Below are 25,828 nucleotides of genomic sequence, written 5' to 3' on the forward strand. Positions count from 1 at the left end.
TACCACAAGAGATTGAACATTTATTTCATCATAAAAGTCCAGCAGATAAAACTATATACAGTAATCCATGCACACTGTCCAATTACACAAACATTTAAAATCTGATTAAAACACGGTCTGCACAACAGTGGGACAGCAGGGCAATGCTTTAGTGGGGGACGTAGTCATGTTTGTATTTTGGATGCTGCTTGTAGCCTACTCTCTCCCCAGCAATAAGGCTCTGGATCACCCACTCTTGCGAGACAACAGGCAGCCGTAAAGCTTCTGCACACTTCAAGACACCAGCTGGGCAGGAAAAATCAGTCACCACCACATCATAAACACCCAAAGCAATATCTGCACGGAAGGAAAGACAGGCACCTGTCAGGTGAGAAGAAAAGGGATCTCTGCAGCAGCAGAGGAGGGCGTTTCACCACTATGAATCTCCTCCACATCCTCTCATTCCTAGCCAGTGAATTCAAGAGATGCAAACATACTTTACACTTTCCGAGTAAGAGATTCCCTCTAGCCCAATAGAACGAACAGAAAACCAGCAGCCAACACTACAGGCATGACCAGATCACTAGGTCCTGACCTCAGGCTGCGAGTACCAGGGCCTACATCCCATACAGAGAGGGAGGACAAGGGAGCACAATTTTAGTGGCTTACAGGAGGTCCAGGAGCTACTCTTGCCTGTTTCCCCCTCAACAGAGGCTGGCAGCTGATGGCTTGTGTCCTGAACTGCTGCAGCACCTCCTCTGGCAGATACATCTTCCAGATTACACTCAAGCAGAGCGCTGGTGTCTGCTTTGCCTTTATGCTTCCAGCCTACCTTGTGAGCCACCAAAAATGCTTTCAAACCATGCTAGGGACCACAGTGGTACAGGATTCCCAACGACTAGGCCTGAGAAACGGGCCAGTGAGTACCTTTGTTGTGAGCACTTGAGTAGTGCTGCTTAACAGATGCTGCTCCCCCCGTCATGAGGATTTCAGACCACAGATCCAGGAAGTTCTGCTGCTGGTCAGAAACCAGGAGAACCTTCAGGTTATGGAATGGGTTTTCTCGTGGATGCCTGCAGAATGAAGAAGAGGAACACAGACTGCTAAGAACGCCCAGCAGTCTCAGACTCTGAGGACCATTATCTATTACTTCTAGTTACCTGACTGGCTCCCATATTGGTTCTTTTAATATCTTGCATACAACGACCTGCTCTCTTACCACCCCTCCTGAAATACTTGGAACAATTATCCTCTGTCTATAGATAGCAGAACAGAGCTGGACAACATTGGTGGGATGTGTGTGCAGCAGCCGAAATCCAAAGTTAGGCTAAGCTCCTCCTCAATCCTGAACCACCGCTGCAGTGCATACCCAAAATGCCTCCACTTGGACAGGGCTGAGCAGGCAGGCGTTAGTCTCCTGCCCAGAAGCCCACAGAGATTTACAAACTGCTTTTGTCCACCCCTCACCTTGCCTGAGGAGCCTGACCCGGCAATTGTTCTCTCGGAACAGACCTACTGGATTAGACTCCATAGAAAACGCAGAAGCTGGCTCCAAAACGTACCAAAGGAAAAGGAAATTGCAGTAGTATTGCTCTCCTTTATCCATTTCTGAGCAATTAGAGAAGTCAGCCAAGTGTGTGGGAAGCCTTGCCTGAATTCCGTCTTCCTCATGAGGAGACTGACATCTTTCTTACTTCCCAGGAGACTTTTTTGTGTATATGGCACTCAAATGTACCTTGGCATTAGAGGTCACTGTAAATCCAAGGAAACAGATGGAAGGGAAAGCATGGGGAGCAGTACTAGGGACACCTTCAGTACTTGTAGTATTCAAGAGCCTCTCAAGCATAACATTTCTGAGTAAATCCTTGGTGTGTGGACTCAGATCATGGTTATGTGGCGCTTACCATTCTAGCAGTTTTTGCTCCTGGAGGCTGTAACCAGCTGGCAAAAGGTAGTTCCGGTAATTTTGAAGCTGGTTAGCATGACAGCTATCTTGGACCCAGATATGAGACACACAAGGGATCCCTCTGGCAAGGCACAGCAAGTATTTCCGAGTTCGACAATGCTGGTCCGCAATTAAAAGACACTGATATGCTGCACTGCACTTCAGGGGAAATAAAAAGACATGTAAACAGGAAACAATGCCTGCAAAAAGCCCCAGAAGTTATCCAGCTGCTAAACACTTTTAAGAAGAAAACAACTGAAACCCCAATTCTCACAGCCATTTATGTGAAAGGTAAATTAGAGAAACCAATTCCAGCATCAGGAGTACCTATAACAATCACCCATTCCAAGCTGCGCAGTTCACAAGCAAAAACTGCCTAGTAGTTTATCATTAAATATCTCTTCCAGTTCAGACAAGAGATAAGATTCTTCTTTTATTTTGAGACTCACCAAGTCACCAGAGAAGACCCTGCACCCTCAGGCAAGATGCTCCAAGGACAATTTACCTTCTCTAATAAAAATCTAAATTTAAGTAAAAGTGACACAAAATGAAACTACTTGTCCAAGTAGATCTGGTAGGTGAAGAGGAAATAGGAGGGTGTACAAAAGACAGGACCAGACTCTCCTCAGTGTTATCCACTAAAAGGACAAGAAGCAACAGGTACAAATTGAAATACAGGGAATTCCATTTACTTTTTTTTTTCTTTTTTTTTTTTTTTTTTTTTTTTTTTTTTTTTTAAATTGGGGGTGGTCAAACGTGCAATCAAGCTGCCCAGGGAGGTTGTGGAGTTGCCATCCTTGAGGATACTCAAAACCTGACTGGACAAGGACCTAAGCAATCCACTCTATTTGATCTTGCTTCCAGCAAGAGGGTTGGACAAGGTGATTCCTTCCAATCTCGACTACTCAGTGACTTGCGTTCTAGATCACTGAGTGAGCCCTTACCTGGGTTTCATTGAAGTCTTCCAGGATATAGCCAGCTCCTGCTCGCAGCTGCTGGGCTATGTAATGTTTGTCGTACGGAGTCATCTCTGAAAATTCTACAGCAGAAACAGAAAGTTCAGATTTTGGCTATAATCCATCTGCTTATGTCCATACACTCCTCAATCGACACAGCCCTCCTCCCTGTCGCTTTTCTCATGCTGCAATTCATTGCATGAAACAAAGGCAAACTGGAGCAACCCATTCATGCTTTCAAGTCCTGTATTTCCCAGCACGACCCCTTATCTCTCAAAACCTTTCTTCTCCTATTACACCATTCCGAGACTGCTGATTTCACCAATTTTCACACTCTTAACTTGCTAAGCAGTCCTATGCTCACCACTGAGGTTTGCCACTTCTCTAGCTATAAATTCTCTAAATCAGACTGCGCTTTAGGTCCTTTCTGCAAAGAATTAAAGAGCAAAAGGGTAAAACAAACACTCACAGAAATGCCTGATCAGACAGCATCCAGCATTTTTCCTAAAGCCATAGCATCCCACTTGGAAATGCAATGAGTAAGATTTGCCTCACCTTCTTCCTCCTCACTGCTCCCTGTGGGACCATCTGATTGCTTCTGGTGATTGACCAATTTGTCACTGGGTGTTGCCATGGTGAGAAGAAAGGCATAGCCCAAAAAGAGCGTCTTATTTTGGGGCAAGGGTCCATGATGGTCCTCCAGTACTGGGGGATCTACAGCATCTACACCTTCACAGGTGCTTACAAACTCTCCGGCTCTCACAGACCCTGCAGGGAGACAGAAGCACCATGGCCCTCAGAGGTCAAGTGCAGCCCAAAGACCCTGGGTAAGATTTGAGATACGTTCAACTTCAGTTATTTCACTTGTGGGGACAGAGGGAGGCAGGGTTTTGGGTTAGGATTACGCTAAGATAGGCAGGGACCTTTTACCCTTCTGGATGCAAAGAATCTTCAAATCAAAACCTGAATGACTAACAGGACAATGTTCAACAGCATCAACATCCTGAAACAACACTTACTGTTGCAAAGGGTCCCTTTACCAGCCAGGCATTTCAGGACTGACTAAATGGATAAGAAAGGAGAGAGGCAGATCACAGCATTAAGGTCAGAACATTTGTAAAAGGCGGAACTGAAAAGATGGCAGTAAGTATTCAAACTATGCTAAAAATATCTCTGGCTGCTGAATGCGTCCAGTCTCAAACCCTGCAGGCCAAACACGCAATCTCATCTACTTTTTGCTTATGGGAAGTGGAAAGACCAACTACAGAAATACCAGGGAGGAAAACAATAGCTGAATTCAAGTTTAAGAGCAGCAAATAAGGTTCTCACCAGGCTTTATCATTGCTGATTTGCGGCCACGTTTAGCTGGGGATCTCTCATCTTCAGAAGCAACAAGCTTCCTTTTCCCAGATAGCGTGCCTGGTGGGATGCGTGGACTCTCCTGCCCTTTACGAGTGGGAGTTGTGCTGCTGCTGGAAGTGCTAGGAGAGCCAAGGTTACTACGCCGCTTCCGCTTCCCCTCCACAAGATTATCTGTAATATAGCATGCAGAGATCAGTCACTGGCTGTCACCTAAATCCACAAGCTTTCATCCAGCCTGTACAGGGGTGGCTAAACTCAATAGTACCTAGAAGGTACACACTGCTACGCTCTGGCAGAGAACAGCAAGCAAAACACCCCAACTCTCTCGCTTGTGTATCTTTCTTCTCAAGCCCTGTACTCTGCCCATCTGTCTCTGTCTTCTTCCCAGTACTACTGAAGAGCTTGTATGATATCAGCCATCCACCACGCGCACATGAGCACAGCAAACACCCCTGCTGTAGAAGCAGGCCACTCTCCACAAGCCAGTCTGTACCAGTAAGTCTCTGAGCAAGGCGCAAAACAATAAAAGGATCTCTAAGATCCCATTATAAACTCCCAAAAGCCCTGCTGAATACCCAGAATGATTTAAACACTGGCAATTCAGGTCAGGAACTAGAAGCATCTCAAAGGAACAAGACGCAGAACAGCACAGCCAGCAGCTCCACAGCACCTCCCCTTACCGAGACTGATGTCAGCTGCTTTGGTCAGGGGGGTGACAGGTTCGTAAGGACCCAGCCCAAACTGCTCCCGCAGCTTATTTCCTTGTTCCAGAGACAGGATAACAGCCATTCGTTTGTACCACTTCCTCTGGCCTTCCTTTTCAATGCAGTAGTATAGCTCTCCAGACTCCTTCCGGTGTCCCTTCACCACACCTGGCAAGACAGCGAGTAACACCCATTAACCAGCTACACCCAGGCTTCTCATCCTCCCGGACAGGCACCCACTTCCCACCGCATTCAGCAACTCAGAAAACCCGGGGATGGAGCTCAAGCACTGCTCTTACCTGCGCTGAAGTACTCATCCTCTGAGAGTGCGGTCACCTCAGTCTCCAGTGGGATAGGATCACAGAGTAAAATATCTTTTCCTAGCACATCACATTCATATCCATCATCAAAGAGTAGCTTGTACTTTCCTGCCCCAACATCTTGAGTAATCATTCCGGAATAGAAGTACCCGTTTGAGGACCACTTTGCTACAACCCTGAGGCCCACGAAGCTGCTCCCAGAGGATGAGTCTGCACAGTCCGAAGGACCAGTCACCCCTTGTAATGGGATTTCTGGAGAGTCACTTCGACGTAAGGCACAGAAGCCAGAAGTGTCAGATTTCTCCCCTCCATCTGGCAGGCGAACTGAACGAGTAAATGATTTCTCCTCAGGCGATGCTATTGTTGAAAGATCCTCCACACCTGTCAGTCCAGCTAAATCTCTGTAGAAAAGAGAAAAGCAGTCCCAGAAGGAAAAAAAATGAGAAAAGCACTCGCAGAAGGATCAGGAAATACAGTTACTAAACAAAGAATACTTGGGCGAGATGCTTGCAGCTGCTATGTGCTATCACCAAAAATTAGCTACTGAAACAGCCAGTACCCCTTTTTCCTCTGCCACATTAAGACAGCAGCTCCCCATTCTCTTCCTGGGCAACAAATGAAAGCTACAGTCTCCTTTTTCCAGGGTACCTTGTTCCTGTTGTTCGAGATGGTGGGCGGCCTCTTCTTCCTCGCCCACGAGGTGTCACAGGTGCTCTGCCACCCTGACGAGTGCCAGGCATAGAGTCATCCTCTTCCTCACAAGGCAGTGCTCCCGGCTGGCTGACTCTGAGCGGAGATGCTGGCTGACCAGCTCCTTTCCTAGGGCTACAGAATTTACAAGTTAACTGCTCTGAAAAGCAGCCAGCTCATTAGTAACCCCCATTTTCTCTGTAATCTCAGTACTGGTCAAGAGGTTTGCCTCATTGCCGCTAAACTGGCAAGAGCTTAGGCAAAGCAACACCTCGCAAGGAAACAAACTACTCCTTACAAAAAACAGACGGGAAAGCAGACCATCCCCTTACTTCTGTTCATCTTGCTAGATCCTTCCCAGAAAATTCTTGGTTTAGGGTGTACCCTACTTCACACTCCACCCAAGCCAGCTCTTCACTTCCGCAAAATAGCTGTTCTTCCTTTCCCAAGGCTCTGCACGTACCTTAATTTTCCTAAGATGCCTCTGCCGACAGGTAAAGCAAACTCTCCAGTGTCTGCCCCACACACTTTCCCTTTGACAGCTCCAGTGCCTCGCCCTGAGCTGCCGCTGCTGCTGTGTGTGGCAGAGTGACCACTGCTTGCTCCACTGTATGTACGGTGGAGGCTTGATGCCTTAGATGAGAAGGAGCTGACATCACCAAGGTCCCCCGAGGTCAGTGACGAGCCCGCTGCAGTTCTAGAGGAGGATGCATCAGTCTCACACTCCTGGCACTCTACTACAGGTTCCTCAGTTTCCTTGAGAGAAAAAAAAAGAGGCTTGTCAAAGGTGATGCACTTGCTAGATGGAAGCTCTACAATCACCAGGCAAAAGTGCAGACAAGTTGAGACCACATTCATGAAACTGAAGACAGCCATGCAGATGTGAGTCGGGACTGATCAGTGGTGAGCAGCATGTCTCGCTACAGGCCTGTAGCTGCTCTGCATAAATAAGTCACATTAAGAAATCAGTCATCAGGACAGAGCTTGGTTGGCAGCAAATTCATCTGGCTTCGAATGATTCCCACCCTTCAACAGTGTAAGAGTGCAACAAATACATGAAACACTAGCAGCCTTTGGTTACTAATAATCCAAGATCAGTTTCAGGCAGCTGGTCATTTGGGGCCATAGAAGTTTATGGATATGAAAATATGTATCTACAAAATAGCAATGTCAAATGTTGGTAGATAAATTGGAAATGGTTATATGATTGTGGTTACACAACCTACGTAAGTATATTTCAGGAAAATTCTCCATTTTACTGTTACAATAAGCAATTTCACGTGTAGTGTCAGGAGTGAAAGTATAACCTTTGCACTGAACTCATTTATCCTTCTGTGTAACTCACTGTAACCACACAGCACAAGACTCCTACATTATTTACCTTTATAGCAGAATAGCGATAACATTTTATTGCTAGCAGGCTGATAGGATTACTGTGCAGATCAAATAAGCATTTGTCAGCAATCTTTTGGAATTCCCTGAAGATTTTCCTCCTAATGAATGGACATACACCAACACAAGTGTGCTAACAATTGGCTTGTTTATTTGGGGGGTGGGTGGGGGTGTTAAGTTGCTTTTTGTAGATCTCATATAGAATCTGGTCCATAGAACTCAAAAGAGTGCTGTTAAAAAAAATGACGCTAAGCTGCAAAACAGGCTAAACGACCTTACATGGTTCAATTTTACAGGCAGAAGTGATTTTTGCTAACTAATAGAATTTCTGCCCATTCTGAAATCTGTTCTGACAAAACCCCAAGAATTTTAAGACAGTTGGACGCACATAGTAAAGTTTTTTGTTCAGTTCTTTGGGAAGAAAAAAAAGTCAGCATGTCTTCAGAATACAGCAATGGGCATGAAACGCACCAGCAACAAGTACACAGTTTTCGCCGTGCACTAAATGGTGTACACGTTTGCTCACGAGGAAGAGTTTGTCAACACTCACTTGTTCACTCAACTTCTTTTCTGCAGCCACAACACATTCTCATTCTGATTATTTTTCAGCCAACATATCTGTACATTTAGCCCTGAAAATAGGAACTTACTTCAACTACCTTTCGTTCCACCTCTGCACCATTTACGTAGTAAACATCTGTTATAACACGCGTAACAACGGTGCGCACTTCTCGAATAGTTCGCATGTGGCGATGCTGAACTTGGCCTTTGGGTGGGTGAAGAAGGTTAAACTCCTCCTCTCCCTGTAATAAACAGGATAAATGGAAAACAAAAATAGTCCACAATGAAAAGCAAGTCATTTCTGGTTAGACCCATCTCTGCAGTACAGTTTCTTCATACCACCTTCAAGTACTGGGGTAGGGAACCCTTCAGCATCTTGTTACAAATTAGATGCAACAACACAAATGACCCTAAATAAGGGAGAGCTGAACACATTTCACTGACGTGCTGACAGGTAGAGGAAGGGAAATCACAGGGGTCCAAGAAGGAAACAGCAACTTGCTTAGCATGGCTTCTGATGCTTTTTCTTTCAGTGGACTCTCAGACATAACACACCAGTGTTGCACTGCATATTTACAGCCCTGTTAATCTGTTCCCCAGAGGATGCACTACTCTTAAATCAAGTTTAGAGAAAATTATTTTTCTAGCTCTGTGTTCACAAGAAAATATACAAGCTGTACTGCAAAGCAGTGATTTTTCTTGAGTCTGCAATGCTTTCTGAAATACTAATTCAAATTTATTAATCTTGTTACAACATTTTTCTGGAGGAGCTCTCCCCTCATGTGCTCATCTGTTGAGACTGGATGGAGTGGCAGAACAAGCTGTCAGAGAAGGCATCAAACCCCACATTTAGAATTTCATGCAACTCCCCTCTCCAATCAATAAAAGTATTTTTTTACAGCGGTAACCACACCTGGATAGAAAAAAACCCCCACAACCCCCACCCCCCCCCAACCAAGCAACCAGAACTTGTCATATTTTTCCAGAAAATTAACATGGAGATGACTACTTCCCAAGCTTACGCTGACCACCGAGTATTGCTACCTCAGCTGCTGAGTACAGTTGACACAGGAAAGCTGGCGACGTTAACACTTTAAAGTGGTCTTTGGGCTTTTTTCAACATAGAAACTACTTCTAGTGAATTTTCTGGCTGAAGGAACACTTTACTGTTCTACAGCAGTAAAATTAAACAGAGGCAGCCTTCATCCCACCTGACTGTGCAGGGAATCCGTGTCCTCTCCAGCGGCGTTCACAAGCTTTTCCCCACTCTCCTCAGTTTGGACATTTGCATCTTGTCGCCCAGGTCTTTGCCCAGACATACTGGTTCCCACATCCACCTGCCTACAGATTTCTTCTGATGTTTGTGTTGCTGTTGTAACCATTGTTGGGGTAAAAAGACAGTCTGCTGTCGTTTGAATCCCTTTATTTTTGGTGTTTGCCCACGTCTCTTGGCTTTCATCAGTTTTAACAGCCTTACTTGGTTTCTTCTGCATTCCTCTCCCCTCTTCCGTCTGAGTGCTTACAATACCAGTCTCCACAGGTTCCCCATCCTCTGCCCCAGAAAGCTGTTGATGGCAGTCCTGCGGCATCCTCTGAGGAATCAGGACCTGCCCACCACTTTCATCTGCCTTGTGTTGCTGGTACTGCTGAGCACTGGGCTTTTTATGGAATTCAGCATCTTCTTGCGTGCCAGGAAAACTGAACAGATTCCCCCTGCAAACCAGTTATATACAAATGAAAATTATTGATTAAAAGAGCAAGACAACCAATGTGCTGTCACTCAAGCAAAAGCACTATAAAAAAAACCAAATCACCCTGTCATTCAGCTACTTCAGATTACACAGAATTCTCTGAGTCCCCAGTTATAAAAAAACCTTTGAACATCTCTCAAGTGATGCACATGGTAGCAAGAAGAATGGCTGATGCTTGTAGAGAACCGGGTGCTTTTCAAAACACTAATAAAGCAATCTACGCTCCGCACAGCAAGCACAAACTATGCAACATGCTTCTGGAAGTCATGCCATCTTGAAGTTGCTAGACTGCTTCAGCACTTGAGGCTTGAAACTGGTAATCATATCTAGTGAGAAGAGGCAGGAGCATAAATACAAATGCTGCCTAACGTCTAATTTGTCTGCCCTGTCAAGATTTGTACCCTGTTATCAGGTGCTATATAGGACTGTATACAGAGCCATACTAGAAGTATACATTTACCTTCCCTCATGCACTGGAGGACTTTGAGGAGTGACTATCTTCTGTTCTGTCTATACATCACCCAGCACTGGAACTCCCTATTCATTACAGTCTTCAGTACAACTGTCCAATGCTCTTGAAATACAGGTTACTCTTTCTCCATAGACCAAGACCTCACTGCCCCATCAAAAGACAGAATGGAAAACACTGAAGAAGCAGATTTCTACACCTGGTCCTCCAGCCAGCGCCCTGATCACCATAACATATGCAGCAGTACAGTCCTTTTCAAAGCAACCGGAGACAGCAAAAATTGATGGACTTGGGAGACAATAGCAAGAACAGTAACAAACACAACAGGTCCGAAGATCTTGAAACAGGAGAAAGAAAAGGTCGTTCAGCAGCTCTAAGTATGATCTCAGTTCTCTCAAGCCTCAGGTTTTCCCGAAGCGTGTTAGCCAGCTGGAATCACACAGCTGCTCCGTCAGAAAGGTAACTCCAATTACCATGTGAGATACAAACATACAGTACTTATTATACTTACCCCACTGTCCCCAACCTTCTAAGTCACCCAAAGACAATGACTTAGTGCAATTTCTTTGATGTAGAAAATGCACATGTGCATATAAATCCAACCAGGACTGGCAGGCAAAGACTGTGAGGAGTTACCTAAACGGAGAAGTGGAAAGACCATGACCTCTGGCCTCATCCTCTCGACGAACTTCACAGACACGACTAAACACAGATGATGCTTTCTGGGAGCTAGCAGTGCAGATTTAAAACAAACAAACAAACAAAAAAGCATCAGGGAGTGAGAAAATCCCTTATACAGCAAAACAAAGAGTTCTCTAGCCCCTTGGGAAAGCAACAACTGGTATTGAGCTTGTTGACCTACACAGCCACAGAACGAGTGAGACTGTCAGTCTCAAAGGTCAAGAAACAAGCTGCAATTTCATAAGCATTTCTGTCAGTTCTGCAGACACCCTAACAGCCTAGAGCAGTGTAACCATTTCAGAAAATACAGTGTGGAAAACTGCAGTGCCACCTGGACTTTCACCATCCACTACCTCTGGTACCCACCAGGGGACACAGTTAGACCATTTATGGCTACCTTCTCAGGATTTTCATGACACGGCAGAAATATTGGGAATGACAGTCATGAAGCAGACCCTGAGAGGTAAGTTCAACCTATACCTACAAAGGCGACTCATCCTCAGCCAGTGAGGAACGAGTGCCACTCATCCTCCACACTGAGGCATGATTACCACCCAGCATGCAACCCTGTGACAAGAGATACTCAGTTTATTTCAAAGTTTTCTCACTCCAAACCATTATACTTTGTTCAGATGGCTACAGGTCACTGTGTTCTGACTGAGACTCTTATTAGTACTTACAAACCATACTCCCCAAAAGCCAAAATCAAACAATGCTAGGCATTAAATGTGAGGTAAGATATATAAATATAAATCAAAGACGAAGGGAGTAACTTATGTTTTGGTCAACATGTTAAAACTGTCATTTCAGTGTGTTGGTGACCTGGTTATGTTTCATCAGCTTCATATCAGAAAGATAATTCTCTTTTGGAACTCCTCAGAGATTCTTTGCAGAAAATTGCACGATAAGGAAAGAAAGCAGAACACCATGTGTTTGAAATTTAAGAGGTGGATAGGGCAGACTTGTATTCTGGAGTGCACAAGATGTGAATTTCTGCTTTCACTACAATCAGGAGGAAACAAAATGCTGACATTAGTAGGAAGCACAAAGCCTGTAGTGAAAAAGCAGGCGGGGCACTCACCTATGTAGTTAAAACCTGCTGTAAGAGTCACTGTCATGGCTACTGCTAAAAGTGTTCCCTGCTTCTGAGTCTCATTTTAATATTTTTTCCCTGCTGCTAGTAACAAGTGGAAAAAGGATCTACCCTGACCTTTGTATTAACTCTGTGCAGTTACCTGGCAGCAGCAGAGGATCCATCTTTCCTGTCGCTGGCTGTAGGCTCTAAAACAAGAAGGAAGGGAAGGATGATTTTGGTGTCACCTCAACAGACTCTCCTGCACCTTCCCAGCCCCCCAACACTCAGTGAAGAGAGGCTGAGTAACACTGGACAAAGGGTGCCCAAGCCTCCCTGCCCAACTTATCACAGACCTGAGTTTCTACAGGTTTTAGACTATTAGATAATGTCACTGTTCTGATTAAAATGCGGACAAACTTTTTTGTCCAGATTACACTTTTAAAATAATTTCCCTCCCAATACAACCAAACTCCAGTTCTTGTCCTGTGACATTGCTGCTACACATCACAACTTTTACTCTGCTCAAAACAGCTTTCCTTGCAACAAAGGCCTCTCCTCTCATTCCATCCTTGCTTAGGGCATTGCAGAAACAGAGAAACAAATTTAAGTGGCACTGCCCCCAAAAGGAAAAAAAAATAGAATAACTACAGAGACTCAGAGACTGTTTCAGGGAATTCCACAAAGAGGTTTAGAGTTGGGGTCGAGATCGAGTACAACTTGTATGTTTCAAGACTCCATCCTCTTACTTTCCAGGCTGAATGGCGGGGACTCGTCGCTCCCATCATTCACAGGGGTAACAAGGTTCATCCGCAGAGAGAGTTTTGCATCAGCCTCAGGAACCACACAAGATTCTCCTTTCTCACACACTTCTGACACATCTGCTGATACCACTGCACTTTCCAAGGTGACATTGTTGGTCTCCATTGTGCCCTCTGCTGTAACATCACTAGTTGCTATAGTGCTGTCTGGGCAACTATCATCCACTGAAAATCAGAAAAAAAACAACAACAAAAAAAGTAAAACAAAAAGTAGCTACTGTCATTCACATTTCTGCGGTTCAGGTCCCAGTTCTGCTTTGAAGATGCTTCACTGCATGCATTATTACCAACAGGGCAGCAGTGGAAATTCCTATCTAGAGTTCTGAAGCATTAAAGTTCTGTAGCACAGGTATCTTCCTCAGCTTGCGACAGAATACTTTGCTACTACCCAAGCAGAATTACACACTTCCTTTCATCCAGCAAAGGCAGGGGTGCTGTATGTGAACCTAGCAGAGAAAGTCCTCCTAAAAGACGATGAATACTGGGAACAATATTCTTTTAGATTTAGAGTTAAGAGATTTCTACAATCTTAAGCTCCTTCACTACTCGGGAGTCTTTTGCATTCTTTAATGGAGTTGTATGCAAAACACAGTGAGCGCAAGGAAGACCCATTCCATACCACCCCATACTCGGGGAGCAAACGCCTTTACCAGAGACCGAGGAAAGAACATCACAAGCGAAGTGTGGAGAAGAGCTGAGCCCTCCCCACAGAGCAGCGATGGTTTTTGCCAAGGTAGGTTTGAGCTGTCCCATCAGATCCCACATCCAGAATCAAAAGCTTCCAAACAGGCTTCCACAGCAGCTCAGAGCCATTTGGGTCAAACTCACCAATTGGTGTGCTGTGTCTTCTGGGTCCCATTTTAAGCTGGCCAGTAAGAGGCGGTGTTATGCTGGTCAAGGGCTGAATGACATCATCCTCCTTCGGCAAAGTAAAATGAAACGGGGTTCCTAAGAGACAGAGCATGCCAAGATCACTAATTTCAGGGGACTACTTTGGTTCAAACATCAAAAGCACAGGTTCACTAGGCTGTGGAAATGGGAAAAAGCATAACCCTGGTGCCGTCCTGTACAAAACTCCCCTGAACAGTTACTGGTTTGAGGACAGCTGCTCTAACTGATCTTCCTCACATTTTGTGTGGAAAATAGCTCTCCGTGAAAATCTGGGCTGTCTGTGGTCAACCTGATGTAGCTGTCCCCAGGTGCTAGATAAAAGACTAAATATCTTGACAGCATTAGGGTTTTTATAGAGTGCAGCTTTGCTTCAGAAATGTTCAGGATGTTCCACAGAAAAGGCAGATGAGGCCAGAAACATCAATGAAGGTTAGGACAGAAGTGAACTGGCAGAGCTACGTGCTGCCTGAATTAATAACCTGAAACTTACACAGAGGGATGCTTCATCATCAAACAGCCTTGGATAAAAGGTCAGCAGATACACCTCAGATAGCCACCTATGAGCTTGAGCAATTAGTAGCAGTCAATTAAGGGTTAGACAATGATAGCAGAAACTTGCCTGGAAAGTAAGCTTTAAGAGAAAAAACAGACGCTGCAGTTTCGTAACCAGCTGCAGGCTGCCACCAGAAGGGCTGGACCCATCCTCCCGTCCTCTCCCACACTTCTTCCCCTTCTTGTGCCACCCCCAGCATAAAGGGCCTGCAGGGTTTACTGGCTGAGGTAGCCTATCCCATCAGGGAAACCACGACCTGGTGCATTTACCACGTGGGGACCTTACAGTATTTAACAGATAAATACATTAAAAAACTAGTAAAATGCCCCCTTTTTGCCTCACACCCCATGACATCTATTTGCAAACCTTCAACATCATGTATCAGTAATTTGCAGGCTGGATTCTCTCCAAATTGCATAGAAGTATTTAGCACAGCTAACAGAATAACCCTTTCCTCCCCACACTGAGGTCCAAATAGTTTTTCATCATCTTTGTCACTATCCTTCCTTTTCCCTTTTTCCTAATACTGTATTTGTTCTTGGGATTTAATCCAAGATATTACTTGAACAATGCAAGTCACAGTTTACATAACTCCTGAATTTTAAAAAGCATGTATTAAAAAAACCCAAAAAATCCCAAAACTAAACAGTATTGGAAAATTATTAGTTAAGGTCATGAGAACACAGAGTCAAGTTACTTCAATTTGAGAGCTAGCACTAGATATTCAGATACAACGCCCAGTGACAGCCAGATGCAGTGTATCATTCTTCAGTTACACAAGATGCTGACATATGATTTACACAACTACCTTGCGGCAAATGAAGCTGTAAATACACGACAAAGACATAATCCCCTCACAGAAAAAAAACCCATCCAGGGAAAAGCTATCTATTGTCTGTCTGAAAACCATCACCTGCCCTGCTGTCACAAGGTTTAAAGATATGGTTCAGCAATTACAACATCCTCGAGATCAACCTAAGGGCTTCATTGTATTTGTGCAGTGGGTATTATTTCATAGTGCAGGGGTACCCACACTTTGTGGGTACACCGTATGTTGTTGAAAGGCCAACTACCATTCCTCACAAACAGCTTTATGAAGGCCTGTCATGTCGTATGACCTATAGCAGATCTCCATTTGAAGTGTTTTATTTAGAAAATGAAGTCTTCAATTGAAACTGAATTTTGATCAATTTAGCTACCACCATCTCTTCTAGCCTACAAATACACAGTTTAGCAGGCTAATAACACACGATCACAAGCATTTATGAAATGATCAGCCTGCATTTTAATAAGAGATAATCTAATTACTAAACCAACAGATACCATTAGAGAAAACAAACAAGCTTTCACACTCACAAGACCTGAAAAAAACTTACATGCCTGAAAGCTTAATTGCTTTGACATAACTGCATCAACTGTTGTAAAATGAAAAAGGCTAATTCTCTCTGCAAACTGTTCTTATGTCCTTAAGACCATCATCCTGTAATATTTCCTTTTATCTTTCAGCATCAAAAGATTGGGTCTGTCTTTGGCCCACCTCGTCTCTCTCAAGTTTGCTAATGCTAATGCTAGATTTAATTTGCTCGGGTAACACTTTCTCAGGGAGAGTTGGACGTTTCTAGGACAGTGCAGACAGCAACTACCAGCACAGCACAAAACTGCACCCTCACGATGGAAGGGAACAAAGGAATCTCCCAGCTCTGCATCAAGCTAAGTGAAGCAGAGCTACCATCCTCTTCTAGATGAAAAGGTAAGTCTCACCACCTTTCCTGCCTACTGTGATGTTTCTTGCACACTGCTACCGCATGGATGGCCAGCAGGCAGCTCCTGAGCAGCTGAAGCGCAGCTCCCTCTGCTCTAGTTCTCTCCTGCCCATCACCTCTCAAGGGATGTGGCACATCCACATGAGGACCCACACAGAAGGCCAGCAGTACTGGACGGCCACTATTTTCTGTGTATACAGAACGGAGGGGAAAAAACCCAAAACCACCACCCCAAAGAACCCCATGCCTTCTATTTAAGATCTTTTGCTTTCTCTTTCAAAAAGCCCCTTTCTTAGCTCTGTTCTTAACTCACTAGCACAACTATCGAATAGACTGGACAAAAGCTTGAGTACATACATCTTTCTCCATTGGCAATTAATATCTAGCTGTGATATATCAAAAGGAGCCCATTAGAACATAAGAAACAACTCTACTTCCAGAAGTCTTTCAGATTAAGAATCATCGCTCTAGCCAGGCCTGAGGCAAGGTTAAAAAGGTTTAAGAGCTTTTACAACACAACTCTTCATTATTTCAATAAAAACATTAACCTTTTATTTCACCTGGTATGCTTAAACTTTATCATAACTATACTTACTGCACTGCTGATCTGTTTATTTTTTTATTGTCAGTACAAAGATACCATCCCAAATAAGATTTTGTACGTACAAAATTGTACCATACACAGAAAAGATTTCACAGACAACCAAAACAGCTACAAATTCCACGGAGTCCTAGAAACAGACTTCAGTGAGTAGATTTCTTTTCTGTATCCCTATATTCTATCATGTTCTAGCCCTTGAGCATTTTCTAGTAAAGTAACTTGTTCAAGGCAACTTAAAAACCCAAAAGACACCCCTCAAACCTCACCATCCAGTTTCTACTCCTGCTTCTTGGACTCTTCTCCAAGATCCTTCTAGACCTCACCCAAAGTTTGTGCTTACTGATATCAACACATCATGAAGCGTATAAGGGATTAGACTCCTGTTGGAAATAACTATAATGAGAACAAAGCTGCTTTAAAGAAGCATGCTCTAAAGCTCCTCTCACCTTCAGGCCTGAGTGATGATAAGAGAACAAATATTGCTCTACAGACTTTCCCACCATGCTTCACGAGTCTGAAGACAGCAGGCAGAGCATCTTAGAAGTATGAACTCTCTCCTAAAACCGATCAGCCCTTTAGCGTAATACAAATGCATACCACACAACCAGCAGCACCAATTTCCAAGTTAATTTCCTCCAGTTGTTCTCTTTTGAAAGTAAATCCCGCCAAGTGTGATGTGTTTAAGTTGCATTTAGATTTATCTAGGAAAAAAACATTTCAAGTACAATATAACAAGGGAAATGTTACTTGAAGATAAACACCGTTTTGTTCACACTTTCTTAAAAAAGGAAGCTTTGGATTGTGAGCTCTGTGAAAGGCCACACTGAAGTGGAACCTAACTTTCAACTTACGTAACTGCAGCCACTCATCTTTATTTTATCATAATTTCAGCAGTGTACTGACAAGCATATTATTTTATTTAATAAAATTTATACTGTTCTTAAGTTCAAAGACCAATACTGTTCTCTACTATGCCAAATTATCTTAAGAAACACGCAGTCCCAACACATCAAATGCCCTGGACTTGTTCAAAGAAAAGTTAATTTGAGACCATAAAATGCAATGGGATCAGAACACATTTGAACTTCCTGAACAGTATTTTGACTAGATCCCCTTAAAGCATTATTTTCTACGTAACAAAGCTTTTTTTCTTCTTTCAGTTAAAGGAAATTAAGAATACTGTATCTAAAACTTATAATTCAACTTCATGTGAAGTAACATTTGAGTTCTGCAATCTTTGCACTTCCCCGATAGTCTTAATAGAAGGGAAACAGATTTTCTGATACTAGCATCAAGTTCCTTCATTTTTGCCATGTGCAAGTTTCTACATACAATTTAAGTTCTCAGGCTTTAAAGTTTTCAGAATCAGGGGGCATCACATGATGCTAACACCTGGTGAAATACAGTTGGTTTTTTTTCCCAGCATATAATTTAAGTGGTCAAACTTCTTACTGCAGGAAGCTTTGAAATCTAAAAATTTATACCGAGGTTCGAAAAAAACACCCACAGAAATTCCATGGTGGGGGAGAAAAACACACCTATCCAAAATATCAAAACTCAAAGGCATCACTGCAGACTCAGCGTGTTCCTAAACCATACTTTTCTTCAGAAGTGTCTCCCCACTGCATCTGTGCTCTTATATTCATCCATATGCATCTGCTCTTCAATTTGGGGGAACTTGTACACCAAGCTAGATTGATGCAGTGTAACTGTTCCTCTGGCTGTTGTAGTACCTCAATTCTCAAAGACCACGATCTTCAGTCTTTAGGTCAGCGTTATCACAAAGGCACAATGACCTACTACAAGCCACTGAACGGGAAAAGACTGAAAAAACCCACCCCAACAACAAAAAACTCCAACCCATTAAACGACAACAGAATAATCTAACACTAACAAAGCAGCTTGTCTTCTTGGCCCTCAGACCCTGGTGATTCAGATTTTGTGTGCAGTCTCCAAAATCCGTCATTGAAGCTTTTTTTTGTTTGTTTTTCTTATTTGAAAAATACAGCATGATTCAATTGTACCACTTACAAACAATATTCAAAGCTCTCCCTAAATATGATTAGAGGCGGCCTCCAAACTTTGCTTGCTAAGTTGTTAAGGATATTGCTAAGACACACCTAAACACCACAAATTAAGAACTTAAATATGAAATTGACACTACTGGATTGACTAAACAACCCACCAAACTGCCTCCAGCATGTTACTTGCTTAGCACCAGTTCCCCAAGCCAACAAAGACTCCACCCTCAGAGAATGCACTAAATTTTAAAAAATCACTGCATTTCTGGCCAGCTGAAATGCTCTACTTTTATGCTCAACAACAAAGCAGTTTGCTCTAACATTCTGAAAGAAAGCGATGGTCACTAGTTATGGGATGTTAAAGAATGCAAAACCAAAAAAGCTCCCAAACATCTGACCAGTCCTACCGCGTTCAGAAGAACGGGTGCAAAAGTCACACCAATTAAACTGCTGTGATAGCTTGTATATGAAGCAGTGCTCAACAATACAGATTAATTCATATGACTGTTATTGGGAAAGTGGAGTTCTCTAGATCTAAACAAAGAAGATATCAGAACCCCAAAAGCAGGCAGTTTTTACATGACTAAACATATACTTAGCTCAAAATAAAGTAACAACTGCAGTTGTTCTCAGATGTCAGTGATGTTAAAGCTGTGGCCACAAGGATCTATACCCCTTGAAAATAATTTGAGCTTTATTTCATTTTAAAATAGGTCAACAGATACTTATAGCAAAGTCTAGCTTGAAAACTGCTATTATCTTTTGCTGGAAGTCTCTCCAAAACTGATGATCTGCATAAGCATTCAAATCTCTTTTCCACACCCTGCTGTAACTACCTCCTACAGGTATCAATATTTATCTGTCATTCTTATCTTACAACGTAAGATACTACCTTCATCCTGTTTTCTAGTATCCCAAGTTTCTTCTCACCAGCCAGTCCCACACTATTAAATGGTTATCTTTCTCAAACTCGTCAGCAAATTTGGTATTAAAAACACACATAAGTATTACACTCAATCCCTTCTCATCCAAGTCTCCATCTAGCTCTTCAAAGTCATCTCACCTACTTCTGTTCAAACATAAAGAAGAAAGCTCTTCATCTTGCTCCTTTTTTTGAAATCTGCCATTTTGATCTTTCCAAACAGGATCACATGTTCCAGAAGTCAGCATGGTTCAAGGTCACAAGAACTGAAGAAGAGGGGAGGGAACCATATAAGAATGAGCTCAAAAGGCTTTCAGGAAGAAACAGCAAAAGCTGCCATAAACAGCAGTAAGGATCAGTTTGTAATTGGGAAAATTAAGTGGTTCAGAAAACAGTAGCAAGAAATATTGGACTCATAAGATTGATGAGAGAAGTTCTGAAGAATTTTTAAAGACACATACAGATCTTGAAAAAAAACGCAAACGTAAACTGGCAGAGAAAGTAAGGGAGATGTCCCTCACTGACAAAGAATAGAAAATTATTCAGACTGGTTATCACCTGAGTACATAAAAGGAAAAAGAAGGCTGAGTGTTAGGAAATGTCTTTTAAGCTTTATATCTTACACTAATTTCTCAAAAGGAAAAAGTAGAAAACATCACTTGAACAAAGCTCTGCAGAACAGACGACAGGGCTATGTAACAATGCCATGACTTCTGAGTGGTAAGAGAAGCTCTATCTAGCCCACAGCTTTACACATTCCACTTGTAAGGACTGGTCAATCTGAATCTATCAGATGGTTCACAAACATCTTCCCTGCTACACATCTCATTTAATTCTCATAGCACCGCACAATTCTATTGATCTTCCAACTGTACTCCAACTGAAAGATTTAAGACAATTCACAGAGCATAATCTACCTAGCAAATCAGGGGAAAAGAGTTAAATAAACCCCTACTGATCTACCAGTCTGTTCAGGCAATGTAAAGACAACCACCACCTACTGACATCTGTTTTCAGGCCCTCAGCTTTCACAATCACCAACTCTGGGAGACTGGAAGTCACCTACCATCATCACAAGAGGGGGAAAACCTCCTCTCTGATCCTGCAGTTTAATGAAAGGTGACTTAGATCTCAAAAACGTGTACAATTCAATACAAAACTCTAGTAAAACTTTGTTTTCTATTACGTTTTCATTTGAGGAGTACAGAACTCTTACATTTAAAAATTAAGCCAACTACAAGGCAAAAGCGCCATAAAACTCAGGTATAGCATCCCACATTTCTTGCAACACAGCAGCATGCTAAAGGGATTGCAATGCACCATGACAATACCTGCCAAGCCACAGCTTACGCGTGAGTGAAAAGCCATTCTACTTTAAAATAACCTCAAGGTTAGTTTGTGTTAGCTGTATTAATTTCTGGCGCAAAGCCACTCTATATACACCCACAAAGAAAATTCACCTTTCAGAAGGGAAAAAAAGTAAGGAGACCTACAAGAGGTAAAGTGCAGACTACCACACATCCTTTCCCTTTCAAGGACACTGCTGTTGCTGCTTTGGCAGGGGAAGTTACAAAAATCCCCGAGCGCTGCCAAGGTCACAAAATTCTGAGTTTTCAAAGTTGCTCTGTGTTTCCGCCATAAAACTGTGAGAGAGAGTTAGGAACAAGGATTACCTTATCATTCTTGCCTGCAGCAGTGTGACAAAGGGGGAAAAAAGTAAAGGCATGTTATGCATATAACACAGTGAATTGTAGCGCTGCTTTGAAGAGACACTGTTTAACACATCTGAGATCAGTGCTCCCTGAAAACACTGAGCATTGTACACAGCTGTCCTTGACATTATTCAAAATATACCCCTGTGAACTACTAACCTAAATTCACTTACCACTGGAAGGACTGGGGGATTTAGCAGCTGCCTTCTCCTGAGCCTGCATCTGCTCTTCCTGCTCCAGATTCCTTGTCATAACAGTATCCTCCGTATTTTTTGGTACCTGATTCTCCTGCTGAGTCACCAGCACATCAGCCCCTTTCTCTTGAGGTGGTGGCCGACTCCCTGTTATCTGTCCTAATTCCAAACAACCTGGATGTTTCTTGGCACACAACGCCACTTCCGATGGAACATCAGACTCTAACTTCGGAAACAAGTTGTTGTGCTGTTCCAGTAACTCCCCTACAGAAGGCTTAGATAAAACTTTATTGAGCTTTGGCATGTTTTCCAAAGCAGCCTTAAAGGACAGTTTATCCACGCTCTTTGCCTCTCCAGTGCCAAAAGTACTGACTTTTGAAGCCTCTTTTCCCTGGCTTTCTGGTCTAATCTCTTCTAATTCTTGGGCCTGCTCAGATGAACTTTCGCTGTTTTTACAAGAACCATCAGCAAATTCCACTTCCATATCTTCATGACACTGTACTTCCCTTTCAAGAATAAACTTCTGAGAAAGCGTTATGTTAACAAGGGACACATCTTCATCTATTTGCTTCTCTTTCACTTGCTGTTTTTCTTCTCGTTCTTCACATTGAGTCTCAGGAACTGCCTCAGCTTTGGAAATCTCTTCCAACGGACAATCCTCAGACTGTGCTTCTTTACGCTGAGCATATGACAAAATCTCAGGCAGACCAGACTGACCTGTAGCAGCCTGACTTCCAGAAATACACTCTCTCTCTTGATGAGCTGTAGGAGCTAATGACCCATCTCCTGCTACATCTGCACTAGCCAACTGCATTACAGGCTCTCCTGCAGTCTGTAAATCCTCCTTTTTCGCTTTTTCACAGTTTTCAGAGAGGGCTTGATCACCTGCATTCAGCCTCGGGTTTATGTTGTCATTCTCCACAGGACAGAGTCTCAAGTCTGAGGTCTTGCATTCAGAAATCGCCTCCACCTGCGTGGTTTCGCTATCTTGGCCCATGTTCAGAGAGCCCAAACTGACCTCTGTATTTGTGGGCTGGCTACACTCACTTGCAGAAAGCATCAGCTTACAGGAATCATTAGACTTTGACACAGAGTCACCTGTAGATGTTTCTGACAAAGCATCTGTGGGTCCAGAGGGATTTCCTCTTAAGCACAAATGGGTTAAAGCAGCATTTTTTTCTTCTTCACGCTTCTTCTCTTGGCTCTGAGTCGGAATAAAGATATCCTAAAATGAAAAAAGTGGGACATGAAGCATCAGAGCATCCTGAGTAGGACTGTTTTATTTATTATTCCTAGAACATTACATGTGATTATGAAGGAGAGCAAGCTCAGCAAAAAACTATCAGATTAAAAAAATAAACAAAACAACACAAACAGTTTCCCCCCTTCTATTTCTATGAGTCATCACTGCCCCATTCTTGATGAGGAAAATTATCACCATGAATTACTTTTTAGTACCTCTGTGGCAAAGTCACACACAACCCCTGGTACACCTTTCACACCACCAAATTATGAAGTACAGGTCAAGCATGGCAAATTAGTAGCTATTTTTAGTCAAAAAACTGAGAGTTCTGGAAAGATTCTCTGGAGGAATATATTGTATCAGTACAAAATCCACTTTCAGCTAAGGAGAATCCCTGCTTTGACTACTGCAGTTTCCAGTACAACCTTTATTTTCTGCCTTAAGTTGACGAAATTTGTAATAATAAGCTATAAAGCCACCAACTCTGTTATATCCCTGTGAACACTACTAAGTTCCAGAATCAAAAAGCACAAAGAAAACAACCAATAACAAGAATAAGCAACCTGAAAAATGCAGTAAATGAATTCTAGCCTTGCAGGAGAATACAAATGCTTTATTACAAAACGGCTTCACTTTCTCCATGACAAATGATGTTAAGGTCTATCCTGATAAAAGCCTGCATTTATGATGCAGTTTTGAAATGCAGGACACCCAGCTTTGCATCAGAAAGCTTTCTCTCTTTCAAAACGGGATGGGGGGGAAGACACAAAAAAGGGTTTCCAGCATAGATTAAAAGGCAAAAAATTCTACCTTCAGTAACTCACTATGCCCTCTTAAACTGTTCCGTATTTTCCCTGCAGGATAAACCGCCACACAGTATGATCAATATATAACTGTGACTGGTGAGAACATGGAAGCTCATGAGAACCAGCTTAGCTGGCAATCTCAACACAGAAGCTGACTCAAACACGCATCTTCTGCAAACACCATACAAAAAAAATATCAACATGAACCCTTACATGAGAGAACTCTGGTTGTGATGGTATAGGTGGAGATCCAGGAAAGGCTGGGGCACTCTGGGACACTGGAGTTGAAGCCTGTGGCAGGACAAGAGGTCCTGGTGGGATACATGGGATGGTCATCTCCACCAGCTTATCTCCCCTCTGCTTCTGCATCAGGTCTCTTTCTTCTGCAAGGATAGATACATCCATCTGTTCATCTGGTTTGAAAGAGCAGAAAATACATTACTAGCAAATTCTTGTGTTTACCTAGTTTCCAACATTCTGTTAAAAGATTTGTCCTCAGTGGTGTATGCAACTTTCTCATACTTTAATGGGTGAATCTAAAATCTTCTCTCCACATCAACTTTTTTTTTTTTTTTTTGGGGGGGGTGTGTGTGTGTGTGGTGAGAAATCAACAAAAACATCCATATCCTTAAATTTAAGGGGGGAAGAAAGTGTTTTGTTAAGAATTCATATAACTATTTTGCTATGGGCCTAGAGTTTCTACAGTTAGGAAAAGGTACCTGAAGTTTATAAAAAGCATTTCTCTGAGGTTGTTTTTTTTTCTTTTGCTATCTTTATTAAAATGCAACTGAATTCAGATCACAACAAACAAAATATCTGTTTTAAAAAGTATTTCACATTCTGTCACAGGAATCTCACAGAAAGGAATTGTGATCTTGTATCATACTAAAAGTCTGTGTGGACTGATAATGGTTGCTTAGAGAAAATATTTAAGAACCAAGGTATCATACAGAACAATCCCTCTTTTGGCATGGCATTCTAGAATGCAGACATATAACATACAAGAAAGCTTTTTAAAAGACTGTGCAAATCATCCAAGTTAAGATAAAATAACTGTTATGACGCAGTCCTCCTCTGTCTTTTCTAGTGCCCTAACAGTATATACTTAATACAGGTATCTGCCTGTAGCAAGAATGGCTTGTCCCCAAGAAAGAAGGAAAATTGCAGGCAGCAATCTGTATCCCATATGAAGTATCTCCCATCATCTTTCAAAGTGAAGGTGAGACAAGCCAACAGTATTTATTTTATTACAATAGCTATGCAGGAAACAGTGACAACACATTAGCCTCTGAGTCACAAACACAGATCTCCCTTCATCTACCTCTTTCAGTGTTCTCAATCCTGTTCTACTCTTCAATTTTAGCAAGTTTTGAAAAGGCTGCATGTTCAGACTAAACCACAGAGCACAGAAACACAACCACAGACAAGTACGCAGAAAATTTTACCTTTCGTTTGCTCCTGTTCAGTAGGACTGCTAGGAACAAGAACGCTGGATTCAACGGCAACAGGAGGAGGACTGACTAGGCCTGAAGAGACACTGCAGACCAAGAAAAGGGAACATGGAAGAGACAACCATACATCACTAGAAAATGCATTAACTACACCCCTAATGTAGCTCCAGCTTGTCACAGTAAGTTGAGGAGAGTGTCAGGTGTTCACTAGCCAGAGGTGTGAGAAACGGCCATTAACCACATGGGCATTACCAGTCCATTTCATCGCAAAATAAAGCCATGCTATCCTCTTACAGCACAAAATTAAAACATTGATGCTTAAAATCAAGCACAAGTCTTTGAATAAAGAAGAGAGTGGTGGAAATGCACTACTGCAATTAAGCTATTGCAATAGTGTGGGGATTTTTCTGCTTACGTGGACTGACTCTCCTGTACAAGGGATCCCTGTCCAGAGAGCTGCAGGAGTTGCAGACTGCGGGCAGGGGTGCACGCCAGAGAATTCCCCTCTTCCACACTGGTTACTGGACAGCCACTCTCTACAGCAGAGGGAGGAAAGGAAATAAGATTAGAAATTTGGCCAATAAGCAAGTTAATCTGAAAATTCTGAGGAATTATATTCACACTACTGCACAGTTACTTCTCAGGTAGGCAAGGACTAGCCGATTTTCAAACAGTATCGGAGAAGGACTGCATGTGAAAGTTCAGTATGTGAAATGTGAGCGTTAATATAGTTAAGATGAAAAAGAATGGGTTTTATCAGGCCAGACTGCACAGGTCTTCCTACTTGGGAATTCTAAAAGAAAAATCCCCAGTGGCTCCAGTATCAGCATATTTGATCCAGCACTAGAACGCCAACACAGACCAGGTTCTCAGAAGAAAAGACACCTTGGACTGACCACTGACCCAGCGTGAGTTGGAGGCTGTTACTGAACCTTCTGGATACAGAGGGTTCATGCACAAGATCAATC

At 42.8% G+C, this 25,828-nt stretch overlaps 1 protein-coding gene across 1 annotated transcript in view; it reads right to left on the reverse strand.

Annotated features, from left to right (window-relative positions):
- Positions 1–25,828, reverse strand: part of TP53BP1 (tumor protein p53 binding protein 1) — a 29,939-nt gene continuing 4,111 nt past the window's right edge. Inside the window, 20 exon segments of the mRNA XM_055715948.1 lie at positions 1–336; positions 907–1,052; positions 1,884–2,083; positions 2,869–2,963; positions 3,436–3,648; positions 4,210–4,413; positions 4,923–5,114; positions 5,246–5,667; positions 5,915–6,091; positions 6,420–6,712; positions 7,999–8,151; positions 9,121–9,622; positions 10,766–10,858; positions 12,046–12,091; positions 12,632–12,868; positions 13,532–13,651; positions 21,340–22,585; positions 23,623–23,822; positions 24,855–24,946; positions 25,276–25,396. Coding sequence (XP_055571923.1) covers positions 149–336; positions 907–1,052; positions 1,884–2,083; positions 2,869–2,963; positions 3,436–3,648; positions 4,210–4,413; positions 4,923–5,114; positions 5,246–5,667; positions 5,915–6,091; positions 6,420–6,712; positions 7,999–8,151; positions 9,121–9,622; positions 10,766–10,858; positions 12,046–12,091; positions 12,632–12,868; positions 13,532–13,651; positions 21,340–22,585; positions 23,623–23,822; positions 24,855–24,946; positions 25,276–25,396 — 4,940 coding nt within the window. The 3' untranslated portion in view covers positions 1–148.

Source organism: Falco cherrug, chromosome 7, assembly GCF_023634085.1.
Source record: "Falco cherrug isolate bFalChe1 chromosome 7, bFalChe1.pri, whole genome shotgun sequence".
In the NCBI taxonomy this organism is placed as follows: domain Eukaryota; kingdom Metazoa; phylum Chordata; class Aves; order Falconiformes; family Falconidae; genus Falco; species Falco cherrug.